At 39.6% G+C, this 18,066-nt stretch overlaps 1 protein-coding gene across 1 annotated transcript; it reads right to left on the reverse strand.

The window, feature by feature from the left end:
- Positions 1–419: 419 nt before the first annotated feature.
- olfm1b (olfactomedin 1b) lies at positions 420–16,964 on the reverse strand (the record flags this gene model as incomplete). Its single annotated transcript, XM_056233247.1, has 3 exons — positions 420–1,220; positions 10,402–10,508; positions 16,667–16,964. Coding segments are annotated over 3 exons (1,080 nt in total), but the record flags the coding sequence as incomplete, so codon positions are not given.
- Between the last annotated feature and the right edge of the window lie 1,102 nt (positions 16,965–18,066).

Consider the following 18,066-nt stretch of genomic DNA (forward strand, 5'->3'; position numbering starts at 1 on the left):
AAACAAGAGCAAAAATCTTCCAGTGAGGTCAGAAAAATAAAAACTTATGTGCATTAATTTTCATCTGGAAGATGTCATTTTTAGTGTTTGCTCAGTTTGACTATGTCTCCTAAAACATTCCCTGTCGGATTTTAACTCGACATGCAGCAGGTGTTTTTGAGTACATAAATCAATTTTTTTTACGATGTTCCTCTGGGTTATGAATCATTTTGAATTGAATTTGAATTAAATTAAACTTAATTCAAAGGGAAAAGAAGTTTATTTTTCTTACCCCATTGGCTGATGTTTTCAGTGAAAACTTATTTTTTTTACACTTTATCTTCCAGTGTCATTTTGAATCTAAATGTATCTTGTATTAAGAGTGTTTAGATAATTATACTGAAAAACAAGACAAAAATACTGAGGAAGAACATCTTTCCTTTCTTTTCTTTTTTTTCTTTTTTTTTTTGCAGTGTTGTAACAATCTGTTGAAGAACATTCAAAAAGGATTGTTTTGGGTTCAGTTTTCTGTTCCTTTCAGATTCTCCAAACTAAATTCTCCATGGTTACAGCTGCTCCGAGCGGATGACATGGAAAAGAGTAACGTTGTACAGGACCTGATGTCCGTTATTCCAGGCGTATAGCGCTCGATCTCGTGGGTTGTAGTCCAGCATGGAGATATGCGAGTACTTGTTCTGCAGAACGATATCGATGTACTCGTACGTTGAGGAGTTGGTGTGGTAGGCGTAGTAGACTTTGGTCCCTCCTGAGTAGCCGTTGGTCACGTACAGCGTCCCGCAAATCATAAAGGACTCCCCGGCACTGCGCCTCGGGTGATTGGTTGTCCAGGACTGGATGATGTGCAGGGTCAGGGGGTGGAGCTTGCTGATGACGATGTTCCCCGCGTTCTGATTGGTGGCGTACACGGCCCAGAGCCCGCCCTCGTCCACCATGAGGTCGATGTCGGAGTGTCCTCCCCAGGCGTAATGGTAGGTGTTGCTGTAGCCTGCGTTGTCCAGACGCTGAGACCTACTAATGGTGGAGGTCTTGAAGTCAAACTTGATGATCATGTTACTCTGGAACTTGTTAAAATAGATGGAACCGTTGTAGACCACCTGACCCGTCCCGGACCAAGGGTGCGGGAGCCGGTGGGACGTGAAGTTATCCGACGTCATGAAGTCGACCATAGACCTGTACTCCCGCACGAAGCGGTTGTTGTGGTAACCGTCCATGTACCACACCTGAACAGAAGCGAGAGAGAAAGTGATTCATTTATATAATTCACTTACAACACAAGCAGTTGAGTTAATGAGACACATCCCTGATAGAACAAGTATGCTGGCCAGGTGTGCATTAATTTTCATCAGGAAGATGTCATTTTTAGTGTTTGCTCATCTGGACTATGTCTCCTAAAACATTCCCTGTCGGATGTTAGCACGACATGCAGCAGATGTTTTTGAGTCAGAATGTACGTGGATCTAACGTTTTTACGATGTTCCTCAGGGTTGTGAATCATTTTGAACTAAATTTGAATTAAATATGAGATGGTAAACAGGAACTACGGATCTGAATGCCTATCAAGACACACTTTGAATGTTGGCTTGACAAAGTCTTGTTTGAAAGTGTTGTTGCTTAAAAATCCTTTAAGTTTGATGGGTGGGTGGGTGGGTGGGTGGGTAGATTGATGGATGGATGAATGGATGGATGGATGGATGGATGGATGGATGGATGGATGCAGACAGACAGAAGATAGATGGATGGATGGATGGATAGATGGATAGATAGATAGATAGATAGATAGATAGATAGATAGATAGATAGATAGATAGATAGATAGATAGATAGATAGATAGATAGATAGATAGATAGATAGATAGATAGATAGATAGATAGATAGATAGATAGATAGATCTGATACGGTAACAAACGGGTAGACTAGTTAGTCATCTTTCTCTGACTGGGAGTCATAAACATATCCTTATATTGCCTGATGTTGTCCAGCCAAACAATTTAAATGTATCTTTACCTAGCATTAGTAATAAATAGTTACAAAGCTTGGTCTAACAGCATATAAAATGGTCAAAATTCTGGCTTGACATTCACAGAATCAAAATTCAAGTATAGTTTAATCTACAGTCTATTTAATCGAAGTGGGTCAAGTTGTGCTTGCATTGGATTTTTTTTTTTTGTTCTGGCATAATTCGCCAGCACAGCAGGACGTGTTCAGCGAGGTCTTAATTAAATTCCAGACTGAAGGTGTCCATCCTTCCCCTGGCTGTGGCAGAACGCAGGCGGTGAAAATTGACAGCCAGGAAGTTGCTGTGTGCCAGGCATTACGAACCCTATGGGGATAATTCCAGATCATTCCGGATAAAAGCCGACTCTCCGTGGAGAATTCCCAGCATGACTGGGGCTTCTGTCTCTTGGTGAGCGAATGGAAAGGGAGCAGTCACGCTTATGGAATATTCCAGAGCCCCGTGGCCCAGCGGGACGTCTGTATGCTCTCTATAGGAGGCACGAGGCAGTCAACAACATCTACTGTATAAATCAACATACATTCTGCATGTTGGAACATACTGCAAACCCTTTCTTTTGAAATCCAGCCGCAGTTGTTCAATGTATTACTGCATTAGTAATATTTGATTAGATTTTATTGTTTTAACAACATTTTTCACAATATAAACTGTTCCAAAGCTTTACAAAGAACATACTCTCTGTGAGCGAGTCCTGGGCAGAAGTGGAAATTATAAACCCCCAAGATAGACTTAAGAGTGGAAAGAAACAGCTGAGGATGTTCATCCTTTGGCTAACACCAAAATAACACCATAAAACATATTTTTTACAGGTATAAAATGCTCTGCCAGCTGTGAACTAGAATCAGAGGTCTCTTTTCCGCTCCGAGCCCAACAGAACTTGTAAACAGATTTTTGGGCAAGGTTCTGCTCAGTTTCCCATGTAAAACTTTAGGTTTGGATGTAGTTGGCAATGGGTGAGAAACACAAGGAATATTATTAGTTATTTCTGTTTATCAATTCGGTCAGGTTTTCTGTATTTATATGTGCTGCTATATAAATAAATTTACTAACTCACAGTTAATAGTTATATTTATTGGAGATTAAGGTTGGGTGTCCTTTGAATTTTGACGATTCCGATTCTGTGTATCGATTCCTAATTTTGATTCCAATAAGGTTAAAAAAAACACATTTATTTTAAGTCTTATTGCAAAACATTTCATTGTAGCTGAATACCATGAACACAATTCAACAGGCTAAAGAACACTTACACAAGGAACTTTTGCCTATGGTTAAAAAATATCATAGCAATAACAACTAGTCTAACTAATATACATTTCAAGCATTATTGAAGATAAGTAAACACTCAGTAATTAAAAAATAACAAAAAAAAATAAATAGCATTGTCTTTTGTTTGATTAATGTTATGATAGAGACAGCAGCAGGAATATTAGGCTGCTGTCACTTTAAGAGCTGTACAGATCCAATATACTGTTACACATGTTTTCTTTCTCAACTTATGTTCACTAAAGCCTAGTTCACACTACATGATTTTAAAACGTCGGGCTGAACTGTGCGGTTCACACTACATGACTTGCTCTCTGTGAAATCAGGAGTGTTCAAGTTGTTGAGCTGTTCACACCACACGACACGACGTGATTGATCCGCAACAGGAGGTAACGCACTACACGAGTTGACAACAACTCTGTCACCCAACGATTCTATCTTGTCTACAAACCACGTTTTGTCACGAAGAATCACGCGATAAAACAAACCGGAAATGACGCGAAACAGCACGCGCGCCAATACCCAGCGAAGAAGACGAAGAAGAACACAACACGCGAATATGGACGTCAGACAGAAACTAGTGCTGCAAACCTGCCACAGTTCGATTAAATTTTGCTCCAAATCCTGAGTCCATTGCTTTCTTGACGACATGTTGCTCATCTTTCTGTAAACTCGTCTTCTTCCGTGTTTCTTTGAAAATCGCGTATTTACCCGGTGACCTCAATCCACGCCTTGCTCTGATTGGCTGTAGCTCATGACATCACGTGAGCTTGAGTCGTGCGACAGCTCTGGATATCTAGCATGCTAGATATTTTTCTGGGCTCGGCGAGGCGTCTGCGAGCGTCTTTGATGCGTTGTTGGCTCTTTCATACTTACAGATTGGCGAGCGTTCATCGCCCGCTAATCCCCCGCGATTTGCACGCGATAACACCCTGACCTGTGGCGAGCTCAACGATTTGCAAATCGGGCTTAAAATCATGTAGTGTGACCTAGGCTTTAAAGGCACACTATGCAGGAATTCCGTTTTTGTCAAACAGCGTCCCCTAGAGTCGCTGTGGAGTACTTGTATTTAACGTTACTGTCGTAAACACCACTCACACAGAGCGTCTCTGCCATAGACTGGTCTCTGCACTCACGGCCTGATACCCCTTTGAAGCTGTTATATTAAGGTACAAATCTTGCATAGTGTGCATTTTTTGCATTAAATAAGAGATCTAGCGCTAAAATGTGTTTTTGAACTCAAGCTGAGCGCTCGTGTCCCCTGCTATCAGTGTCATGGATACAGTGTTCTCTGTGGCGTGCAGTCTTCACTCGGACGCGCTCTTCAATCTATCGCCGTTGCGGAGACTCTCTATTCATTCCGGTGAAATCACAAAATAAAATGCACAAAAACGTGTCCCTGCTTGATATATACTGTAACCACTGATGAACATATTCAGTTTTGATGAGAGAGAAAAAACTTAGAACCTGTAACCTCTGACACGCTTGGCAAAAGATTTACCACTAGACCATTAAAGAACTCAAACAAAACTTGCGGATTGATGCTTTTTTTTACGGGTTGAGCAGAGAGGCTCATTCTCTTTTCCTTTTCCTAGTCTCTTCCGACCGCGTTTTCTTTGCTTTTTCCATCGTCGAGTAACACGTCTGAAATGCGCTCAAGTGTCTTCGTGCTTCATATGTTGTTGTTGATGTGTGTGAGACGTCGTTGCCGTAAAGCATGTCGTGATTCTCGCGAGATTTGTCGGGGGCGCTCCTCTCAAACTTGCATTGCTGGTTTTTCCAGCGGCATCCCCCCCAAGCTTTACTACCAGGATGATTCGCCCTACTATGAGTTTGTTTACCACCGAGATGACTTTGAAGCTGTTATATTTAGGTACAATTCTTGCATAGTGTGCCTTTAAGACATTACCGACTGTGTTTACGAGGATATTTCGACATATTTTTGTTCGTTCAAGTGCAAAAAAACCCCCAGCATGTTTCTTTCTTGTGCTTGAATGGTTTAAAATCACTTTAAAATCCCCTTTTCTGTGCGCGCACTTTGTGTGTGCAGCACAGGAAACAGCGTGCAGTTCCTCTTGCGCTTGAATGCACACAAAAGAATCGATAAGAGGAATCACATTTTTTATTTTATACCAAGTAACCGATTCCTGACCTGACCTGATTTTCACAGAATCAATTTTCGATTCCCAACCCTATTAGAGATGCACTGATACTAAACTTCTCCCCCGATACCGATAGCCAATAATACAGGATGATACCGATTATTGTCTGATATATAAGTGCATCTCTAAAATAGATATACATTTAATACTAATAAAAGTAAACATTTGGATTTGTAAAACATGGTAAATAATCCTCTCTGATGGTAATAGTGTATTTGCAGAGTGAATGTTAGTATTGCTGAACATGTGATGCCAGGACACTTGTTGTGGATTTGTAAAGCTTCCGGTAGCATTGCTTCTATATAAATCAGCTTTTGAGTATCGAGCCACAGAATACCTTTATGGTCAAAAGATGGAGATATCAAATAGTAATATGATCAGAATATGGAGTGCAGCATTAAAATTTGACCGTACTGGTCGGTCACAGGGTGTTTGTTCGGGCTTTAACTCAATGCTCATGCAGACATTGAACGCCGATCCATCTCTGCTTTATATCTCTGACAGCAACACAGTGCTGTGCCAAAGCTTTTTATCTTTGAAGAGTCAAAAAACTGCTCTGAGATATTACTTATTGTTCACTCCCACACACACACACACAAGCGCGTTTCTCTCTCTCCACGCTCTGTCTGTCTCACACATACAGCCTACGGTCTCATCAATCTTTGAGAACAAGAGCCTCCAACCCAAAAGTGTGAGAAAAACAGAACAAGAGGGGAGGGGGGAAGCACTAAAACCGGGTCTGTGGGTGTGAAGGAAGGTTATATATTCACTAGCCTGATTTATAATTGCGTTTATGGGTTTCGGAGGAACTAGTTTGTGCAAAGCATCACTTTAATAGCATTTTGGGTTTGTAACTGTGTATTTTTGGGTGAATACGTGCTGTTTGTTTCTAAATCAAAGATCTGGTATGAGCTTTTGCAATGAGCTATTTTTTTTATTTGCTTGTGTAGTTTTATATTACACTATTTGTTATTCTTTTATGTTTTCCAGTATGCTGTACCATTATAATTCTTCGCAAAATGTCTGACAGTATCAGATGTGTTTTCCTTCCACAGTTGGCACTATTAAAGCACTACTTTATGAGAACTAAACTATAATGTGAATACAGTCACAGCTAAAGGTTGCTGCATGACACACAAGCTCTTTATATGGAATTGGATGTATACGTTTGTCCAGCTTTACTGTCCTGCACACATACATTTATACTTGCGTTGGGTAATATCTATAACACATCTCAAATGAATGATTGCTTGTAAATGTAAACTATAGCTAACTATAACTACACCAGCTCTAATCTGCTAAATGCAACTATAAGACATTAAGATATTATAAACATTAACCACAATTTACTTTAAAGCTGCTTTGAAACAATATGTATTTTCTGAAAAGCACTATACAAATAAATTTGACTTGACTATATTCATAATATAAGATGGCCTTTGAGGAATAAAGTTGTAAAGTTGAATAACAAATAGTCATTAAATTGTTTTTTTATGAAGCAAATTCGTTTAAGTACAATACTTTCTGGTATCAGTTATTTAAAAAAAAATTTATTCAGGTGATATTGGATATTTAATTGCATGTACTCCTTTCCCTGTTTAACATTTAGATTACTGTTGTTAATCTTTTAAAAACAATAATAATTTTCGAACATAATCTTTTGCGAGTCTCAAGATGAATACAAATTTTCATGCAGTACATTTATTGCCTAAATGCACTGGTAGCATATTTCAAATAAATATTTTAGTTTTTGTTTTGTTTTTAATGCATTTATACACAATAGAAATAAATTTAATTGTCGGCTATATAGCAATAATGGTAAATTGAAATTCTGCCGCATGAAGATCTAGACATGTAAACTAAGATTAATAGTATGTGAACACTGAATAGGTTTTTCATATCATAGATGTAATTCTATTCATTTTTTTAGTTGCTTGTTTTAGCATGTACTCTGTATTCACCATCCAGCTATCCAGATTTTGTGTTTCAATGTCATTAATGGCCAAATAAAAGAGAGGCTGCTCACTGCAGAACCAATGGGTGGAGCTTGAAGGTCTAGCCACACCCTAACCCTACTATTCGCTCGGGTCACATGACGTCACTGTAGCTTTGCGCCGCCATCTTTACGACCGACGGTCTCAGTAATGCCTGGAATATTTTGTGCAGTGGGCTGCACAAACAGCCGAAAGAGGAACCCCGAACTGGTATTTTATTCAATACCAAAAGGAAAGGATAGAAGAAAGAAGTGGTTAGCTGTCATTCGAAGAGAAGAGCTGCATGTCTCATATTGTATCATGTCTCATCTTTCTCTGTGCACACACCCGACCCGAAGCGTGCAGCCATAGACCCCTATACAGCGCGCGAGTAATGAATTGAGCTCTGTTTCGTGTCTGAATGGACAAATACACACAACATTATGTTTAAATGTCCGCTTTGGAGAGTATTCACGTAAAATATGTCGGTTACGTCTTAAACAGAGTCGTCATCCAGTCTCTCTGGTAGAGAGAGAGAGTGAGAGACGAGGAAAACAAACAAGCATGCAAATGGAAATTATCGCGGCCGGAAAAATTATCGAGCTCATGTTTTTTATCGTGCGATTAATTGATTTATTGACTATCGCGACAGGCCTAATCCAGATTAACGACAGCTAGCCGTGAGCCGTGGCTAACAGCTGGCAAGCTACCAGCTGTTAGCCACTTAGCTAGCTAACAACTCGCTACCTAGTCAGAGCAAACGACCACCAAAATCATAAATATATATTTTTTTATAATACCTACATTTCCCATGATTAAATATAAATCCTTGGTGGCCAGGTGCCACCCTTTTACGTCTTTTACCCATCCAGCCACAGCATATTGATATGCATCGGTACTCTTGAAAGCCTTTAAGCGATCCCCCACTGTATGGGGAGGGCCCGGGGTTATGCACAAAATATATACATATATATATATATATCATGGAAGGCAAATTGGGGCAAGTCTGGGGCAGATAATAATGGACAAAAGAAAACGGGGGTTAACAAATAAGGATCGGAGCCTAAAATGAAAATTTTCTCCAGGTATCTCTGTCTCTCTCTTTCATTCAAATGGGCAGTTTGGGCGGCCATACCGGGCGAGATCGGTCGCAAATATGGCGGCGTTCTATTTGGTAGTGACGTAGGTGGCATCTATGAATAACCGAACCTGAACATAATTAGGTCCACAGAGGTCCCATTAGGTCCACAGAGGTGCAGCTCCACCCATTACACCCAGAGAGGGAGAGCTGGATGTCATTTGGCTCCACATGAAACAAAAGAGATGCTTGTGAAACTAGGACTAGTGATTTTGAACTTCTCATCGAGAACTGGCAAAGCTATTTGCTGAGAAACTTCTTACAAACGCACCAGTTAAAGCATATGCAGCATGCAGCTCTGGGATGCCAACTGCTAATTGCCAATTTGTCATTTAGCCCAAACTTTAATGTAAAACCGCTTGCAGGATATTTATTGCAGGAACAATCTCTTGCAACCTGGGGTTACGTTTCTGGCCACGGGAGTTCATAAAACATCCTATAACATTTGTAACCGGCCCAGATCTTTAAACACAATGCCATGTAACCCGATAGCTAAACGGGTCAAAAACGATAGCACACTTCTGTAATGCCTTGCATGAGCCACACAACATCACCAAACACGATTTTCACACTTTAACAAAGGCCTGAGAAACGATTAGGCTTGGAATCGGCGCACAGGCCATCGTCAGGAACATCTCACGCTCATTTCCAGCTGCCCTCATTCATCCAGCGCAGTCTGCAGTGTTTTAACCTCCACCCGTTATCAGAAGCCCCCCTGCGCCCTCCATTACGAGCCCCGCCGGAGCACTTCATGTCTGGATGAGTGGGAAATTATTTGGCCTCGCTTATCTTCCCCTTGTGCCGCTGTGAGTGTTAGTGACCTGGCTTCAACTCCACAGATGTCCGACTAGTAAATGAATGCTTGGCATGAACTGTTCTTTTTTTATTCTTTCTTTCCCATATATATTATTTTACTATACAGTAAAAGGAAGTGTTTTGTCTTCATTCAAATCTATTTTTTGATTTAATTCGTTGAAGCTTAATTCGAATGAAAGACTTTAAAAAAAAATTACTGATCCTGATGATGGACTTAATATTTAGATGAAGAATTTGGGTGTGAAGAATTTCATTGTAATAACTTCTTTCTGTGAACACAGAAATAGGACGCAAGTTTTTCCTCAAGCGGTGTATATTTGCATTTGTGTATGACGGCTCGGCCTTGAGGTTTGTTTTTCTGTGTCTAAAGCAACATGGTTATAAAGCGGTTGCCTGCAGCTATGTGCTCGTGGGTTTTTACTGCAGGCATAAATTAACCAGATATCCTCCACTATCTGCATTTTAAAGAATATCGGAAATGAATCATGTATGTCCTATAGAAGGAAGTTACACTTATATTCATTACCAAATACTAAGAAATGCAAAATATACATGCAAATGTTTCAGTTCGACTTTTCCCATAGGGAAATTAAACATTTACGTGCTGTATATCTTTTAAAAATCCATCTTTCTTTCTTTATACGCTCACCAGCCACTTCATTAGTTACACCAGCTCAACCACTCGTTAACACAAATATGTAATCAGCCAATCACATGGCAGCAACTCAATGCATTTAGGCATGTAGACATGGTCAAGATAATCTGCTGAAGTCCAAACTGAGCCTCAGAATGGGAAAGAAAGGTGACTTTGAACATGGCATGGTTGTTGGTACCATACGGGCTGGTCTGAGTATTTCAGAAACGGCTGATCTACTGGGATTTTCACACACAACCATCTCTAGATTTTACAGAGAATGGTCCGAAAAAGAGAAAATATCCAGTGAGCGTCAGTTCTGTGTCTGAAAATGTTGATGTCAGTAACTCAATATATGTAGCTAAAATTGTACATGTAGCCTGTAATTGTTTTTACTCACCCTAGTGTCTCCTTCAGGAGCGAGGGGGTCCGTCATCCAGGATCCGAACCGAGACCCGGATGTTTTAATAGTGTTTGCATCACTAATGCCGGTCAGCTTACCACAAGCTGCAATACAAACAACACACGTTTAATTACACGCATACACTCACGCTCACACACACTTTCTAACCAGAAGCCTACAGTCACACACATGTTTAATGAGTTTAGTAATGTTATGATGAGTCTGATACAGTCTTAATTACTGTGGTAATCTTATATCTTGGAGTGAAGGTTCTGGTTAAATGACTTTAATTGAGTCACACTGAGCTTCATTATGATCTTTCACGACGAAGAGTGAGAGAAACATTGAACATATTTGAAACATGAAATGGCAATCCCATCCCATATACATTTGTGTGAAAGATTATCAAGACAAATTTGCTTTAGAACGACTTACAACGTTTAGTTGCTCACAATAAGATACGTGTATTAAGAAATCGAATAGTCTTTTTTGCTGTTCATGTTGACATCCAGTAACACAAAGGGGTTGAGCTGGTGAATGTAGCTTCATAGATAATATCGAGGGCTTGGAACCAGAGGGGCGTAAGTGGCATTTTGGGCGAAAATGAGTTCTATATATCAAATTAAAGGTCTTGATGAGCTCTATCTAGTTGTGCCAAAAAGACCTATCTGAGATCAAACTGTATTGAATAAAGCAACAAAACAATACAGACCTAACACAAAAGTGTGAGTAATGTTTGGAGCCAGAAGGGCGTAAGTCCACTTACGCCCTTCTGGCTCTGAAAAATACATGTAGGACCCACATTTTTGTTCAGAGCCAGAAGGGCGTAAGTGTAGTTGGTGCCCTAAAACTGCATTCAAAATGGCTGACACAACTGCAGACATGGAACTGTCTGAGGCAGAAACGATTTTGATGAATATTATGAAACAAACTGATGAATCCTACACTCACCTAAAGGATTATTAGGAACACCTGTTCAATTTCTCATTAATGCAATTATCTAATCAACCAATTACATGGCAGTTGCTTCAATGCATTTAGGGGTGTGGTCCTGGTCAAGACAATCTCCTGAACTCCAAACTGAATGTCAGAATGGGAAAGAAAGGTGATTTAAGCAATTTTGAGCGTGGCATGGTTGTTGGTGCCAGACGGGCCGGTCTGAGTAGTTCACAATCTGCTCAGTTACTGGGATTTTCACGCACAACCATTTCTAGGGTTTACAAAGAATGGTGTGAAAAGGGAAAAACATCCAGTATGCGGCAGTCCTGTGGGCGAAAATACCTTGTTGATGCTAGAGGTCAGAGGAGAATGGGCCGACTGATTCAAGCTGATAGAAGAGCAACTTTGACTGAAATAACCACTTGTTACAACCGAGGTATGCAGGCAAAGCATTTGTGAAGCCACAACACGCACAACCTTGAGGCGGATGGGCTACAACAGCAGAAGACCCCACCGGGTACCACTCATCTCCACTACAAATAGGAAAAAGAGGCTACAATTTGCAAGATCTCACCAAAATTGGACAGTTGAAGACTGGAAAAATGTTGCCTGGTCTGATGAGTCTCGATTTCTGTTGAGACATTCAGATTGTAGAGTCAGAATTTGGCGTAAACAGAATGAGAACATGGATCCATCATGCCTTGTTACCACTGTGCAGGCTGGTGGTGGTGGTGTAATGGTGTGGGGGATGTTTTCTTGGCACACTTTAGGCCCCTTAGTGCCAATTGGGCATCGTTTAAATGCCACGGCCTTCCTGAGCATTGTTTCTGACCATGTCCATCCCTTTATGGCCACCATGTACCCATCCTCTGATGGCTACTTCCAGCAGGATAATGCACCATGTCACAAAGCTCGAATCATTTCAAATTGGTTTCTTGAACATGACAATGAGTTCACTGTACTAAAATGGCCCCCACAGTCACCAGATCTCAACCCAATAGAGCATCTTTGGGATGTGGTGGAACGGGAGCTTCGTGCCCTGGATGTGCATCCCACAAATCTCCATCAACTGCAAGATGCTATCCTATCAATATGGGCCAACATTTCTAAAGAATGCTTTCAGCACCATGTTGAATCAATGCCACGTAGAATTAAGGCAGTTCTGAAGGCGAAAGGGGGTCAAACACAGTATTAGGATGGTGTTCCTAATAATCCTTTAGGTGAGTGTATATTGAAGAAGTTGAAGATGAGTCAGAGTTGTTTGAATGCATTTCCTCACAAGAGTGATGACAGTAAGACATAATCATGCCTTGAGAGCCTTACCTTGTTAGCCTAGCCTAGCATGGCTAACGTTAATCCCATTGGTTTGGTCTGATCTGGCTAACTGTGCCTGTGTTCTGACAGAGAATATTCTTTTGAACTTTCTCATAATCTACTTTACCCTAGCCTTAAACTAATAGATTCAGGGCACTCATGTAGGATATTATATTAATAAATATTAATGTGTTAATCATTAAGGGACACAGCCACATGAGGTGAGAAAGAGAGATCAACTTGAGGGACACATGGAGATGGATGGAGGAGGTGAGTTCTGACTTGCATAGAAAATAAGTTAGAACATTACCTTATCTAATCCTTACCCCGAATTATTAGTATCAGGGCATTCATGTAGGATATTAATAAATATTAATTATATAATTTAGGGACACAGCATGAGATGAGGGAGAGAGATGAGGGACACATGGAGACAGCAGAAGATGGGGAAAGAGAGACAGGCAGGGACACAGATCATGCAATTGATGAGGGACACATGGAGACAGAAGAAGATCGAGGGACTGAGACAGTAGACATTGAGCCTGTTTAGGAGGGAGGGGTTGAAAGTGGCCAGGAAGAGGATGCCAACACACCACAAAAAGGAAGAAAAAGACAGAGAGATGTTGAAAATTGGAAAAGAAACCAACGTAAAAGGTTAAGAAATTCTGGCCAAGGCTACATTAATTCACATGGCATTCATGTTCCAGGAAGGAAGGTGAGGGAAAAGAACTAAAAAGCAAAAAGAACACGAGAGAACTGTCAATTAAATAGAGTATTGAAAAAAAAAGAATTGTAATGAAATCAATTGAACAACTCATGAATTGCCAATCAGAAGTGTGTTTAGCAAGTTCAGTGACTTTAATTACAGTCTGTAGTGTTCAGCAGATGCCAAGAATGGAAAGGTAAAAAAAAAAAAAAAATAATAATAATAATAATGAATGAGTTAAATGAAAAATAATTACTTGTTCAAGTGTGATTCAAGTGTTAATTATTCAATCAATTCCCCTTTTGATCAATTATTTTCTGCATTGTTCAGCAGATACGCCCAATATGTCCATAGAAGACTTAGAAATGTTTGGTGCCAAAAAGGCGTATCTGACGTTTTTGACATATTTTTTTATTTTAAAATGTTTTAGAACATGTTCATTGTGTTAATATGCCATACATTTTTTACTTAAATACTCATTCATGTAAGTATGCCTGTGGTTGCAATTTTTGTGGTTTAAGGTTAATGATACAGGTGATTGAAGTGTGGTCAAAATTTTGTTTTGTCTCTCCTGTAAAGTTTGTCAAAAGCCACTTACGCCCCTCTGGCTCCAAGCCCTCGATATATACATATGTTTTTTTGTTTCTGTGACAGAGAGAGAGAATAATGTACAGGTAAAACGTAAGATAAATGTCAAAAATGATGGTGTTTGACATCCTGTGTTGTTGATAGTGCAGTGTATTAATCATGGTGTATTTCCCTGCTTAGCCTCTCCCATTCAACACACACACACACATGCTTGAGATTAACACACTGAGCTGTAATCTGTTGTCTAGAGGGACACGCAGGGCTAAATTATTACGCTACTATCTTTAGAATAAAGCCCTGATTCACTCCAACTGCAGAAAAATACACAATCGTCTTACGCAATCTTCTTACACAATATAATGGAACAATGTGCATGATTATTGATTCATTTTTGTCAAATAGAAAACATGCATTTTACGTGTGAGCGCATGTGGGAGTGTTTTTTTTAATTCATGTGTTTTTGATTAATCTCATGTGATTGAGTCAAAATGGAATTTGAGGATATATATTTGAACATGTCAAATCAGACGTGAACTATATTTGTACGTTTCTGATGTAAATGTTAGTGATTGCGTTCACTTAAAGTAACAGTAATGCATCTCTCCTCTACCGAATACAAGTTCGTTCATGTCACGTGTCCTTTGGTTTCCCTGTGATATTGGTTTTATATTCATCAGAAGCGATACACATGGATGAAGCTCAAGTGTGTGTGAAACAGAGAAATAAATCAGAGTTGTTTTAAGGCCATATTGATCGTACAGTGAAACTGGCCCAGATCTCTCTTCCAGAAACTCGGAGAGAAGAGAGAAAGATGATATTCACCAGAGAAAAGATGCCGATGTGTGTGTATGCTGGGAAGTGGAGCTGTGATAATGAATGCATAATTTCACTCTTTTATAGCTCAAGAGACTTGTCGAGAGTTCTCTGTTGTGCTTCATTTAAGTATCCGCTTTGTCTCCGACTCAAATGTGAGACTAAGAGAAAAAAATATGTTCTAAGAACGTTTGGCTAACGTTAACATTAAGTTATAAAACGTTATTTCTGAATGCTCCAAATGTCCAGTTTTTACAACTGTTCCGTTTTATCACTCTACAAACATTATGTGGTAACGTTAGCTGTAAACCTGTTGAAATCCCAATATTTTTTACAGTCATGTAAAATTGGATTTAACTTTACACAGTATTTTTTACCTGATCTCATGAGAAAACAACCATTTCACAAGGTGGTAATCTGGTGGTATGAATGTAATGATGATTTTTGAATCATCAAAAACAAAGTATGCACGAAGGTTCACCCTTAAACATAAACATCTCCCGTAAACACGTACAAATGAGATGATACAAATTAGTGCTGAGAACAGGCGCGCTCAACTCCCAAAACGTTTATGGGTGCGAGTTATAAAGAAGTTTATCAAATAAAGATGAAAAACCGCACTCTCTAGTTATATCTCATATCTTTTTTATTATTACCATGTCCACATAAACGCGTTTCACACTGATGATGGCTTAGGCTGAAACGCGTCTATGTGGACATGGTAATGGTAATAATAAAAAAGTTATGAGATATAACTAGAGCAGGGATGGGCAACTTCGGTCCTGGAGGGCCACTGTCCTACAGAGTTTAGCTCCAACCCTGAAAAAATCACCTGCCTGTAACTTTCTAGTAATCCTGAAGACCTTGATTAGCTTGTTCAGGTGTGTTTGATTAGGGTTGAAGCTAAACTCTGTAGGACAATGGCCCTCAAGGACCAAAGTTGCCCATCCCTGAACTAGAGAGTGTGGTTTTTCATCTTTATATGATAGAAATTAGCAACAAATGTGTCAAATATTTAAAAAAAGTGTAACTGGTGTAACCAGATCTTTTCCTGCCAGTGTTTTTTTTTTTTTTTTTTTTTTTGGCCAATCACTGCCAGCTTTTTTGATCATTTTCAAAAAACGTTCATGGTCCTCAGAATATTTTGTTGTATGAATATGTGAACATGCAATACATATCGAGTCCATCAACACCCCCAAAGCTTTTTACTCTATAGCTTTGTTCTAAGTGACGTGGGCGTCGCAACTAAAAAGGTCCCGGTCTGGTTGGGGAATTACAGATGGCCCAGCTCGGCGATCTCATTTCGTATTTTTATTGACATCTTATCTCCTGAACTGCCATTTTCTTTAGCATACTATTCAGCGTAAATCCTGCCCCGCAATCAGTTTCATTGGTTAAGGCACAGACAATTTATATAGAGACATGCCACTTCCTCAATCCTCAATACAACTATATATAGGGAAAACCCGTAACGCCAAAGATGGCGGTTGTATGCACATGCCCCGCCCCCCGCTGGAAAGCCAATCGTCTGCTTTTAACAGTCAAGCCGGGAAACATGTAAGCCTATCGTCTGGTTCCACTGACACATCAGCACTTTGAATGACATGACCAATTCAATCTTTAGAATCGGGGGGGAGGGGGGGGGGGTCTGTCTGTCAGTCAATAGGAGGAAGCCACACCCTATTTTGAGCTCCCACCCCGTTTTGGTGATGGGGGTTAAATTAAAGTAAAACATTTTGTGATGATCAACATTATGCCATAAATGTTGTAGATTTAGCTTATTGTGTACACTCAGAATTGCAGAACGATGTTAATCCAGGATCATGTCCTGCTTGCTTAGACCATGTGTTGAGTAAACATTAGTATATTAGTATATTAGTATAGTGTATGTGTGTGTCTTACCGAGCTTCTGCATGCATGCGCGTAGCCGCTCCTCCAGACTAACCACGCGGGAGTGCAGGTCATCGTAGTCGTAGGCTCCCATCTCCTGCTGGAGGAGGCCGAGGCTGGCCGTCAAGTTCTGCACCTCCTCCTTAAACTGCTGAACCAGCCGGGCGTCAGCCTTGTACTCCTCCAGCACGGGGATTAGCGGACGCAGCTCCGCCATTTTTGCCTTTATGGCCTGCAAATACGTAATGTGGGGAAAGTTGGAAAGTCTGGCTTGCTTGTACACTGTGAAGCCTGTCTGAACCCTTGCTGTCTACAGTGGTTTCAACTGTCTTGATGTTGAACAGTGTTGTACGTGAAGGTGTGTGCATCAATCTGTGTGTTCGTTCATCTGGAAACTCTTAAAAGTAAATGTTTACAGCAAATTAGGTTTTTTTTATAGAACACTATATATGCCCCAAAGTACATGGACACCTACACACACCACACCAATATGTTTTCATTTCAGAACCATTAGCATTTATAATGAGTTAGTCATTCTTTTGCCTGTATAACAGCTTTGAATCAATCCTCTGGGAAGGTTTTTCTAGATTCTGGGATGTGGATACGGTGATTTGCTCCTGAGCATCAGTGAGGTCAGGTACGGTTGGGTGAACGCGAAAGATCTTCTTGTGCAAGTTTCGTCCATGTCAGACAACTAGATAAATAAAAAGGTTTGAACCTCGCTAGAGCAAAAACGAACCCTTCTTCTAGATGCTTGTAAAAAAGAAGTGTGCTTCAAATTTTAACATAACATTTTTTTAAGATATGCAGACATGTTTCTTAACACACTTTGAACTTTGTAATACTGTCAAAAGTTTGACTTTTTATATTTGACTTTTTAAATCATTCTGTTTTAATAATCTTTTGTTGCGTTTTAAAGAAGGACTTGTTTTGATGTGTTGCATACTAAAGCACATGTAAAGTACTTGATTACAGATAACGTGTTATTTGATATTACTCTTAAGGTGATTTTTTTTAATGTACAAAATTGCAATTTCCTCATTACAAATGACTTGCAAGATTCAATGGAAATTTCAGTATCTTTTAGTTTACCAGTGCTTGTCAGTACATTCGGCAGATTTCTTTAAGCATATTTCAAATACTATAGAAATAATTATGAAATTACATATGAAGACTTTGGGTTTAAATTTAAACGTAATACGTTTTCATTTAATTGCAATTAACATGTAATTCAGTGTCCAAACACATTACATTCAGTCCACACTTAAGTATATTCCTTTAAAGGTGTATTATTTCCATAATATACTCTTTTTTAAAGCATGCTAAAGTATTCTTTTTTTTATATATGTTAGTGATGTTGTAGATGAAAATCCTTTAACTAGATGTCCACATACTTTTGGCCATGTAGTGTA

The sequence above is a fragment of the Rhinichthys klamathensis genome, unplaced genomic scaffold (genome assembly GCF_029890125.1).
Source record: "Rhinichthys klamathensis goyatoka isolate OS25496 unplaced genomic scaffold, OSU_Roscu_1.1 h1tg000364l_1, whole genome shotgun sequence".
Taxonomy (NCBI): domain Eukaryota; kingdom Metazoa; phylum Chordata; class Actinopteri; order Cypriniformes; family Leuciscidae; genus Rhinichthys; species Rhinichthys klamathensis.